Below are 12052 nucleotides of genomic sequence, written 5' to 3' on the forward strand. Positions count from 1 at the left end.
AAAAAAAATTTGTGACTAGTTTGTAATTTTTTAATTAAAAGTTGAGTTTCCTGTTGAGTTTCAATTAAAAATTGTTTTTGAGTTTCCTTCACCATGTTGCGTTTAGTTTGAAAAGATTTTCAGAACAAATGTTTTTTTATTAAAGTATGTTTTTTGTCCAGTCGTTGATGTTAATTTTTTATTCGATAATTTTTTTTGCTTTAAAGTAACCAAAGCAAAAAATTAGCTAATTAAAGTTTCTGGTTTTGTACGGATCATGTTTAGCCAAAATCATAGAAAAAAATATCGGCAAAAGTTTAGCATGCTGCGTTCGCTGTGTAAACCAGTCTAATCGAGAATTAAAATTTTCAAACATGTAAATTGCAGCAATAGGCTTTGTATTTTCTCTTTGATAAAAAAAAACATAAATTTGAGCCATATGTAAAAATTAAATGATCTGTGTCCATTTCTTGATCTATTCAAATGACATAGCAATCGTTCAGTACTTATCAGTTCGGGTACTGATTTTTCAAGTCTAATGAATCCTGAATTTTTTTAACTTTGAGGGCCTACGTTAGCCTAAAATGATGAGTTTAGTATTCATATAGCTTTTTTCAATCAGCTTTCAAGCATGAATGTAAATAAAGCTTCCAAATAGTGAGTTCACCATTGCTCTGATCAAACTAAATGTGCTCTTTTAAAATTGCTTGCACCCTGTTCTATATATCTCAGCTTGTTTCAAAAGACAGTTAAATTATTTCTTTTTATTTGGTTTTTCAGTATTTGCAGAGAGAGAAGGGTCCGTTTTTTAAGGTCGTGGATCCGCGACTCAAATCAATCCATAGTCGTCCGTGTGGCAAGCAGCGTCTTCATCCTCGTTAGATCTTCGTATCATTAACTAATTATAATTCACCCTTAACCAATTGATCCGATCTCAATTCAGATGACAGAGTTATTTTTTGAGAGTTTATCAGTTCGGATACTTTTTCTTTCTTTTTGCGTTTTAATTGTGACTTGGTTGTGTTATTTTCACAATTTTGAGGGCATACGCTTGCTTGTCCAAAAAAGCCGTTAGGTCCGTTGTGATCGCAGATGATTTTTGATACGCTCCAATGCGTATGATGACTATTGTCTTCATTTAATAATGATTAATGCTATTATGATTTGATATGTTTTGTCGGATGTGTGCTTTTTTGTCGTCAAATTGTGATGAATTATCGCGATGTGTCGTGGAGTTACCGCGCTTCGCTCGTCGTCAAATCGGAGAGTGCTTCCGAAATAGTTGACAGAACTTGCTCGCTAGTCTCGTAACATCTACAAAAACAGTTCATTTGTTAAATGTTTAAGAAAAAAATACCGGAAAAAACCACCTCTCAACGTTTATGTTCATAAACAAGCAATCCGTCTAAAACCAGATTGAATTAATTTTTTAAACTTAAATTACTTTTTAAACGTCGAAAACTCAAAAATGAGAGCAGGGCGTTTTTTCTGAAGTCTTTGTAATTGTAAAAATAAAATGCACATATTTATCGAAGAAGACGCTCTGCAAAAAAATCACAGATTATTCCAGTTGATAAACCGATTGTTCCGAATGTGTATGCGTACCTGTTGATGACTCGGAACTCCTGTTTTGTGAAGTCTGAAGTTGGTGTTTCGCATCCGATGAGCCATTTGAAGCAGGGTCCTCCTACCATGTTCAGCTCCACTCTTAGTGCGTCATCCACACTCACTTCCGCGTCAAATCGGGTGATCTTGGCGTGCATTGGGAGGTAGCTTCTCACTGCAGAAAACAAAAAATCTTCTATAAAAATTCCGAATTGTCAATAAAAGTGATTTTTTTTAGATTCATTTGATTTCTTGACATCGATGTGTTAAAACAAGAACAATGGACAATTTTATGCAATTAATTTTTCAATTTGTCTTCGTTTAGCATGTTCTTTTCGTTTACCGAAAAAGCCACCACTATTAATTCGTTATAGCTATAAAAAATACTTGTATTTCTCATTTGGATCAGCGAAACAACGGAAAACTATAGAAACGAGATAGACCATGTTAAGATCTTTTCGCATTAACTTTGCTAAGCGCTGCATGTAAAATGCTCGATTCTTATTGGATAAGCATTCCCAACTTAGAGCCAAGTTAACACCCCCCCCCCCCCCCTCAACGGCTTTGGGGGGATGTTAACTTGGGTCCAGATTTGAGCTTTAAGAATTCGCACAAATGAGGGATCCTTGTTACCAATGAGGGATCCGACGTCGTTGGAAGTGGGTGCGCCCTCAGCGACGAAGCACTTGATGGCCTCGGGAGTCTCTCTGGTCTGCACCAGTTCCTTCTGACCCACTCCGAATCCATCGTTGATGAAGAAGGCGTCTCCATTCACTCCGTCGCAGTACAGTTCAGTTGTGAAGTAGTTGACGAGGGGTGGGCGGGTCTAAAGAGCATCATACTTTCAACTATCACCCTTATGGTGCCTAGTAACAGATATCAATCCTTACGAGGGACTAGTTCAACGGTCAACTATATGCAAACGTTAGACGATGTAACAATGATGCAAAATAACTGCAAACAACCGAATAAGGGTTGACTTTTTGTGGTACGACTTACTGCGATATGTTATTTCAAGATCGCAATATTTTGCTTCAAGCAACGAGCAAGAACAGCAATCTACCAATACTGACATAATGGGCCTTGAAATACCGACCTCTTTGCGAGGCATAGACACTAGTAACTTTCTGGAATGTTCTGAATCTTCTAAATTAGGACACATGACTTACCGTTAGATCTCTGACATTGCAGTACATGTATAGAGACAAGTCCACATCAATGAGGTCTTCCCAGTCCAGAATTGTGTTGATGAGTCCGGGAGGTGGAGTTTGCACCATCTCCACCAGAATCGTCTTCGTCCTGGCGTCTTTGGCGCTCATTTTGCCTTGAAACAAATTGCACAAAATTTCATATAGATCTGAAGCGTTGGAGGTGAGACGCTTCTTCTTAAGGATTCGACCCCCTGCCGACCCAAAGGGTCTCCCTTTGTACTATTTTGAGATATCAATGTTTGGCTGACGGAACTTAAAATAGGTGCTTTTGGCCCTTTTGACCTTTTTTTGGCTAGTTTTTTTTCTTCAAAAAACGCCTTTTTTGGCTTGTTAAACTGACTGACCATTAGCGATTTCGTATCCGTCACAGACTACAGTATAGCTGTCTCCCAGGGCCAGCAGAGCGGCTGTGGTGGAGTAGCTAGTGGCTGTCTTGTTCACTCCATCGTAGATCAGAGTACACCTGGGGTAACACAAACCAGGTCATTCATTGCAGTTCATTTTAATAAGATTGGAGGACTAAATTCAGACATTTTACATCCCTTCAAATTTAATGTATATTAGGCGCCGAAAGCACCTTTAGACGTTGGAAAAGTACCGACGCAATAAGCAAAATAGAAAAAAATTGTTTTGACTTTCTTAATAGTTTAAAGAATATTGATAAAAAAGACACATCACGTTCAATTTCAAGAAATTTTTTTTTATGATTGACACTTAGATCAAATTCGAGAAAAACTGTATAAAAAGAAAAAGTTAATATTCCGCTTAGAAACTTTTAAATAAATTTGAATTGCACAAAAACCATAAAAAATCAAATTCGCATCAATGCATGAAATAAAATACATTGGTCTGAAATAGTTATGAACAAATAACTTCGATCTTTTCCGAAAAAAACTGCCAGACCTCAATAAGTGTCTGACTCTGTTCATGTACACTTAATTAACTTTGTTAAATAATTACCAAATTCAACAAACTGAGTGTTCCAACCACAGTTGTTATTGCAAAGGAAAAAAATTGAATCCGAATTAAATTGATTTTTTTCAAACTTTTCAACTGTGAAACGATCGACCCATCGGTCAAAATCATGGGCCTTAAGAAACTATATATTGATGGGCCATTTTTATGTTTAAACTGAGACAATGAACAGTTTTGCCTCAAAGTCTTATAATTTTTTTTCATTTGAATCACAACCAATAGGGCTTTAATGTGACCCGTACGAGCTGATTTTTTCCTGGAATTACCTGAAACCAGCCAAAAAAAAACCACTAGTGGTCATAAGACAAAAAAGTTGAAAATTTGTATTATAATTTAATTGAATGAAAAAGTTTTGGGTCACCTCTCGCTGATGAAATCGCGACTGACGGCGTCCACAAAGAAGAAGATAGTCTCGATTTTGCTCTCGTCTTCGAACTCGTGTACGTTTGTAACGTTGATTGCTGAAATGTAGAAACATTGAATATTAAAGTCAGTAGACAGATACAGAAACTTCTGACTGAATTAGAAAAATCAAAATTAGCAATCGACCTATTTATAAATTTCAACTCTCTATATTATTTGACATAGTATAGGAATGAACCACCTATTAAATAAGCCAGCCGAAAAAGTTAGCTGGAAAACTGTACGTAACATTATGCAAAAATCAGCTATTTAAATTTCAACAAAGATTTTGAAAGACGCTCACTAACATTTTTCGGCTTCCCTACAATTCGGCCTTTTTGGCTCGATTATTAAGCACACTTATTTAAGTAAGTTCACTGACCGTCTGTGCACTTTGTGCACTGGCACGTGTTCTCGTATGGGTTGCCGGAGAGGCTGGAGTGGAAGGGGATGACGAACTTCTTGGTGAGTCCCTGGTTGATCACCACTACCTCACCATCAGCACCTGTCACACTCTCGTCACACTCAAAGTCCACCTGCAGAAGAAAATAAAAGCACATCAGAAAAATAGGTTTAGAGAGTGAACGAAAAAAGAACGAAAAAAAAAAACGAAAACAAAAAACTTATGAACTGAGTACAAAAAACATAGCGTGAAAGAAGTTGAAAATCTTAATGAAGTGAAAGTCTTAATCAGTTCAAACTCAAACAGTCGTTTCAAAAGTGGCTTGGAAATTGTTAAGAATCTATAGAAAGGATCACTTAAACGGTTAAGCATATTGGAAAAGTTGAAATTTTTGTACCTGGCAACAAAACCTTCCCCTCTACTATTGAGGAGGGGGAATCGGTAGCTAACATGTGCTGTTTTGAATGCATGAGTTGTGTTCTCTTACCTCGACAAGCTTCCATGCCTTGGCCTTGCAGCACATGCAGGTGGAGATGATCTCGTCGCTCTTGCCGCCGATCTTGAACATGCTCTTTCCGCATGATCCCTTGCACTCAGTGAACTCCCAAGAGTCCTCCGAGAGACAAACGAAAGTGTGCGACCTCAAATTCTGGTGCTCGTATTCTACAACACGAAGACATAAAGTCACAATTAACTGTTGGTAAATACTAGTACAGCTAAAATTAAACATGGCCAATATTTAAACAACGATAGCCGGTTGCCGAATCTTTTTTATGAAAGTTTGAGCGGGAACTCAAAAAAGACCACAAAAACAAGCCACTAAAATTGACACCCCGCTAACATAGTAAGTTTGAAAAACACGAGTGGTCACTTACCCACGTGGATGATTTGCAGTTTTTCTACCTCCTCGTAAGGTCGGCACAGTGAGACTTCGGTGCATTGAGCACACCCGTGCATGTCGTAATCAAGCATTTTGCCCTCCTTAAATTTAAAAAAGAATCCTTACAGGTCACTCATTAGATTAAAATAAAACATTGTACGTTATAAAAAAGCTGAACTCTTCAGCTTTCAGATTTTATTATCGTTCAAAATTTGTTCAATTATTCTTAAATTTTTATAGAACTGTCTAATAATTTTGATAATTAAATTACATTTTGATGATTAAGTTACGTTTTTGAACAAAACAATTCACTAAGTTCCGTGCTAACAACCTCTCAAAAAGGTCAGATGTAACGCCCCAGCAAGCGCTGCTCCATTACTGCTCGTTTTCTCTCAAGCAATTTTGGCTGACAACATTTGTGGCTCGTTTTCTCAAACAATTTGCCTCAAAATAAGACGTATTCAGTGTTTAAAGACAGCTCGAAAAATCAATTTTGGCCCGTTCTAAAAAGTTCGACGATTTTTTGCTATAGAATTTTCATGCTAACTAAATAAACGTATAGAGCCTAATAGCCATAATAGGTAAAAATTAATAATAAATAAATAAATAAATTTGTTTCAAGTAGTGCAATAATGCAACAATATAGAGAACTTATCGAGGCAAAAATTATTGAGGCAACCAATCAACTTACTCCGCAGTCTTCTTGCGTGAGGTTCTGATAGACGTGTTTGAATCCAATCATAGCAGCTCCCTCTTCCGTGCCCTCGCACACTGGCTTGTAGCACTGAGGTGGCTGGTACTGGAAGGACTCCGCACTCACTCCGTCATAATCCATGATCTCCTCTCCAATTTCCTAGTAAATAACACAATTTTCATTTTGATTTAAATAGTTTCTCCCCAATCGTAGTAGAAGCATCCCGACAAACTTGTGAGAAGAAATACTTTTTTTATTGAATTCTGAAATTTATAGGGTAAGTTTAATAGAATATCTAATAGAACAATGAAAATTTTTTGAAGTTGACTTACGTATAGATTTCCATCGTATTTGCACATGCAGTCAAACTTCACTTGCAGATGTCCAGCGTGGCATTCCCTGAAATGAAAAATAGAAAAAATAAACAGAGCTGAAACTCAAATATATTCATTTGCTTGATAGCGTTTAAACATAGCCAACAGACAGTTGGAAAAGAGTCAATGAGCGTAATTAAACAAAAAAAAACTTGAATTTCAACGAAAAAAATAAATGCCCTGAAAGCTCTTTGAATTCTAAAACAATTTATGACTAGGACTTATTCGATAAAATTAACCCAATTTAAGAAAACTGGATCAATAAGTAAACTTTTTATTTCGCTGTGAAGTCTGATAATTTAATTCCATTTTCGAAACTAGAAGTTGATCACGTTTTTTGCGACCTTTACAGTTTTGTTGTTCGAAAGTGGAGTTTACCTTCATTTTAACAAAGGAAAGGAACTGAACTTAAAAAAAATCAAAAGTCAAACTGTGAAAAATTAAATTTAAACCTGAACAAAATTTCAGACCTTTCCTGAAAAAAAAAGACATCGCGACATATATAAAAGTTTAACCAGTTTAATCACGCCCTTTAACCAAACCAGTTTATTACTTCAAGTGAAACTAATTTTTTTTGATCGACGTAATAATTTTTAAATGTTCTTTGAAACAAATCTGTATAACGATATTACATGTTGCAGGCGATGTCGCTTCCGAATCCGGGACAGTTGTAGTAAGATCTAATGGCTCCATTGAAGATGAACTCATCGTCCACTTCGCCCAGAGCAGTGAGTTGTTGCTCCGTCTTAATCACACAGCTGCACTCACTCGGCTCCACACACTTGTTCACGGCCTCGTCCCACACTTTCCCACCCGCACACTTGCAGAACGGCATCGTCGTCCTAAGCACACCAAAAATGTTACCGTCTTTTTTTTGGTTTCTAAGATTCCAATTTTAGACACCCCAACTACCAAATTTTAACTTTGAATGGAATGGATCTCCTTCTTTCTGCTATGACTTTAATGGAATATCTAAATAAACCTATCAGTACAAGTTCAAAGGAAAAAGGTGTTACCGAAATGATCTCAAAAAATTATTCCACGAAACGATGGCTAAAAGAAAGTAATTGATTGGACAAGACAAAAACTCAAAAATCAATTTGACAACAAAGAATTAGACAGAAAAGTGACAATTGATTTTATGAAGAAAACAAAAAAAATACCATGAACCAAATTGAAAAGTAGTTCTTACGGTGCGAAGCAATTGTCGGGTCCGACTTGTCGTCCTGCACAAGTGTACATGCACATGTCCACTGGGGCGGAGTAGTTTGCATTCACATATTCCTGGCCGGCTTCTAGAACCAAAAAATAAATTAATTTAATCGCAAGGGTGATAATGATTAATCCAATGTACAAAAGCCAATATAGTTTGAAAGCAGATTTGTTGATCACAGAGTAAGTTGCTATTAACCCTCCGATTGGCTTTGAGAGGCCACAACCGCTTCTCAATCGAAACTTTGGTGGTTCGAGTCCCACCATAATCCGCGCTCATTGTTTAAGGGCGGGGCAACAATACTCAGCCCAGAAAAGTAGCCAAAAAATGCATGTTAGTCCGAATTAAGGAGTACAACAGCTGTTTTCTGACAAAAAAAAGAGCAACGGAGAATCCCTCCTGCACGATGAGCTGAACGCGCGAAAATTTTGGGAGCCAATCAGAATTCAACATTCATGAATTCGAAAGAACTATGCAATAAATTCGGTCAGTTTTGGACGATTTAAAGTGCGCTAATTGGTTGAGAATTTTCGCTCGTTTGGTCTTTTTCCTCGTGAAAAAATAATCTTAAAACAATTATACTGACCGCAGTCGCCCATTTCACAGGTGCTGACTCCTTCTTCACTCTCTGTGCCCTGGCACACAGTTATGGTCAGTTCCACGTAGGGGTCACATGGCACTGAACATTCTGCATCTGTGGTGGGGTATGGGACCATAGCTGTGGTGTCACACACGTAGCTGGTCACTATGGACTGGAACGATCCACAGGGCAGCTGTGCAATGCCATCGCAAACTGAAACAGCAAACATTGAAATCATTTGAAAAATAGGTTCAACTTTGAGATTTGTAGTTGAGTAATTCGCGTTTCTTCCTATTTTCAAAAGTGAAAGAAGGCATTTTGAGACCCATCCTGTTTAGAATGATGCTTGTCTTATTCAAGTTCTTATCATCAGCTCAGGATAATCATGGTCACAAAAGCAGTTCAGGATGAATAGCTCTTCTCATGTCAGTCTTTTCTCTTTTGGATGTACATTCTCAAGTAAAGTTGCTATTTTTAACATGGCGATTTGGTTGCTGTTACACAGATTTGCCTTTGGTAAGAATTGCATCTACTTTTTGGTCAACTTTTGGGCACTGACAACTTATATCAAGCTAATACTTGACATAAAACCACGGTTATTTCAGAAAAAATAATCTAAAAAAACATACCGTCGATTGCTTGTGTCGTTTGAGGCTGGGTTGTTGTTTCTGTCTCCGGTCGAGGTCCAATTGTGACCGTTGGAACAGTATTCGGTGCATTTGTCACAATCTAAAACACAGAGACGCAATATAATTTTATATGGTGAAAATTTTATTACACAAGATTCGAAAAAATTAAAACCGTAAAAAACAGGCAAAACCAACTAAATGAATGTTAAAGATTTGCTGAAATCTGCATATGGACCAAGCAGGCCACAACAGCGCCACTATTATTACTGAAAACTGCATAGCGTTTTTTTTTCGCTGGATTACAACAGTTTTTTTCCGCTGGAAACTTTTATTTCGGCTAAGTCTTTGTCTTTGTCATCAGACAGGTATCCCTGTTTGCAATTAGGCAATGAAGCAAAACCATTGAAGATGAAAATGTTGGATAAGAGAATTCGGCTTCATTGACATTAAATGCAAAGAAAAACTCTTGTCTGTAACACTTAAAAATATGTTTTTTGACAATGATATTTTTGCGGCCTTTTTGGCACTTTTTTGAAAATTTTGACCAATAAATCGCGGTTTTTTGGCGCACGTGCTCCCCTCAAAATTAGTATATATTGGCGCCAAAGGCGACTTTAGAAAAATTTTAGGATCCCAGCGAAAGATTGATATCTCAAAATAATACATAGGGTCGGCAGGTGGTCGAATCCTTGAAAAAAAGCGTCTGCAACCCCCACCCCCCCCCCCCCCCCCTTAATCCGCCCCTGATGTCAAGCTTATTTTGATTTCAAGCTGCTTCGGTTGTTAATTTAAAAAAATCCTTGCCGCTACTTCGGTTGTGAATTAAAATTACTGCTGCTTCAGTTAAATGAAAAAAAATCTTCTTGCTGCTTCGGTTGTAAATTTAAAAAAAAATTCTTACCGCTGCTTTGGTTGTAAATTTTAAAAAGTTCTTACTGCTGCTTCGGTTGTGGTCTGAGTCACTTTGACAGTGAACTGAGCTTCTGAGTTCGTCTTGGTCTGAATAGACTCCACTGTGGCTCCTGCAGCAGAAAACTAAACACAAAGCGCAAAAATTACAACTAGCATAAAACAGTAGCCTAATTAAGTAGCCATGTTTGCGTGTCTTCGTCGGACGTCACCATAAAAAAGTTATTAATTTCAGAAGTTTGAACAACAACAATTCCGTCACTAAACCATAACTACTTGCCATAACAGTAATGATTTTCTCGGTGCTGGTCAAAGGGGTAAGTGTGGTTCCTGCAGCAGAAGTCTAAACACAAACAAAAAAATGTAACTAAGATAAAACAATTGATAAAAAATATCCTTTTTAAGCGGTCAGGCCATTTTCACAAATTTTCTGAAAACGTTTTGCCTGATAAAGTTTGCTTATTAACCTTTTCATATCCGCTCATTTATTGACCTGACCCAAAGAAAACTGTCACACAACAAGAAAATTGATGACATGAAACCTTTAAAAACACACTATTGAAAAAATTTGATGAAACAAAACGCGGATATATTTTTCAAACAAAATTTGGGTTTTCGTTAAGAATCACATGAAAACTGGGACTATCACCTTGTTTTACAATGCAACCAGCCCATAAAAACTAATATCTTTCTTTGTTATTAAAATGGTGAAACCTAAACCCAGTTGCCTCGATTTTCATGACTGGTTCCAGCCTTATTAATGAAAAAAGTTAAGCACTTCAGGGAGATTGGTTTTGTATCGGACTGTTTTTTTCTTCATTACATGATTTTTTGGACTATTTTGTATTGGATTGTTTTGTATGGGACTGTTTTGTATATGCACCGAAGTTTCATGCTTGGTGATTTTTTGAGATGCTTTTTTTTGGATTTTCTCAAAAATAAATTCGTCTTAGTCGTACATTACAATATAATAAATCGTTAATTTCTGAAGTTTGAATAAATCATATACATTAATAAACCATTACTTACCATGACGGTGTTAATTTTCTCGGTGGTGATACCGGCAACTGTGTTAATTTGAGTTTCAATTTTCTGTTCAACAGTGGACGCTGAAGTTCTTGTTGGCGCACACGACACTAAACGGAACCAGAATACCCTCAAAGTTTTGTAAAAACTGTAAATTTGTTTTCTAAAAACTGTGAACATTTTAAGTGACGATATATTTCTTTAAAATGGCCGCTTCAGGTCTAAGTAAAAACTAGTCTGAGCTCTTTTGTTTGTATATAGGATTCTGAAAAAAAATATATTAAGATGAAGAAACCATTATGAAGCCATTCGAAAACCAAGCAGAGGGAGAGATTCGAACCACCGACTAAGAAAAAAGAAGAGTAAATACTCACTGCTGTCTCGCATTTCAGTGCATTCCTCGTAGCAGAGATCGGAGTCCACTGCTCCCAGATCGACATTCACTTCGAGGCTGTTGAGAGGAGAGTCTATGGGACTCTTCACCAACAGGTAAACGAACTGCACATTTTCCATGTTGCTGATCGCCTCATTGCTCGATGGTAGATCCCACATATACCTAATGATGAACGCAATTTTTTTACACGTGGGAGCGGACCAACAGATATAGAGAGATGTAATTAGTTCGGAAAGAATAAAAAATATGTCAAAAAGAACAATTTAAATATTTTGAAAAATTATGCACGCAAAAGCTACATTTTTTTGACAGATTTAGTGCCGCAAGGCCCTCGAAAACACCAAAACATCATGTAAAAATCTGTGAAAATGGAAATATTGCTTTTTAAAAATAACTCCGTCCGTGTGCAAAGTTGTTTGCAACACTACGAAGAGCCGCTGTTGAGCCGTGGTTAAGAATTTCATAAAGTTTTTTTGGTTGTTTTTCAGGACTTGGAGCACAGATCATAGTGGGTCTAAAACCTCGAATCTATCGCATGTGAAGCGGAAAATTAGCCACTTCCCCAACACTTCTCAAATGACAACTAACAAATTTGTGGGTAGCATGAAAAACGAACAGTCGGCAAAAAGCAGGAAAAATGCAGAGAAAAAACGCAAACATGCATCGACCAAAAATCCAGAATACACCAAAAATTTGGCTCTTTTCCTTTGAAAAAATAGCCATTGGATTTGCAGCGCGTCTCAATTTTTATGAACAAACATTGAAATCATCTGATGAT

General features: G+C 37.0%; 1 protein-coding gene across 1 annotated transcript in view; it reads right to left on the minus strand.

Annotated features, from left to right (window-relative positions):
* Nucleotides 1-756: 756 nt before the first annotated feature.
* LOC134851926 (mucin-19-like) overlaps nt 757-12052 on the minus strand; it is a 62937-nt gene continuing 51641 nt past the window's right edge. The window contains exons 40-58 of the mRNA XM_063868202.1: nt 11255-11436; nt 10884-10990; nt 10135-10197; nt 9882-9980; nt 8946-9045; nt 8323-8529; nt 7716-7818; nt 7156-7365; nt 6482-6548; nt 6147-6308; nt 5451-5556; nt 5063-5238; nt 4555-4708; nt 4132-4231; nt 3140-3258; nt 2754-2908; nt 2218-2410; nt 1585-1759; nt 757-1293 (exon numbers count right to left, since the gene is read on the minus strand). Of these exons, the coding sequence (XP_063724272.1) occupies nt 1215-1293; nt 1585-1759; nt 2218-2410; nt 2754-2908; nt 3140-3258; nt 4132-4231; nt 4555-4708; nt 5063-5238; nt 5451-5556; nt 6147-6308; nt 6482-6548; nt 7156-7365; nt 7716-7818; nt 8323-8529; nt 8946-9045; nt 9882-9980; nt 10135-10197; nt 10884-10990; nt 11255-11436 (2557 nt within the window). The 3' untranslated portion in view covers nt 757-1214. The remainder of the gene's footprint in view (nt 1294-1584; nt 1760-2217; nt 2411-2753; nt 2909-3139; nt 3259-4131; nt 4232-4554; nt 4709-5062; nt 5239-5450; nt 5557-6146; nt 6309-6481; nt 6549-7155; nt 7366-7715; nt 7819-8322; nt 8530-8945; nt 9046-9881; nt 9981-10134; nt 10198-10883; nt 10991-11254; nt 11437-12052) is intronic.

The sequence above is a fragment of the Symsagittifera roscoffensis genome, chromosome 7 (genome assembly GCF_963678635.1).
Source record: "Symsagittifera roscoffensis chromosome 7, txSymRosc1.1, whole genome shotgun sequence".
Lineage (NCBI taxonomy): Eukaryota > Metazoa > Xenacoelomorpha > Acoela > Convolutidae > Symsagittifera > Symsagittifera roscoffensis.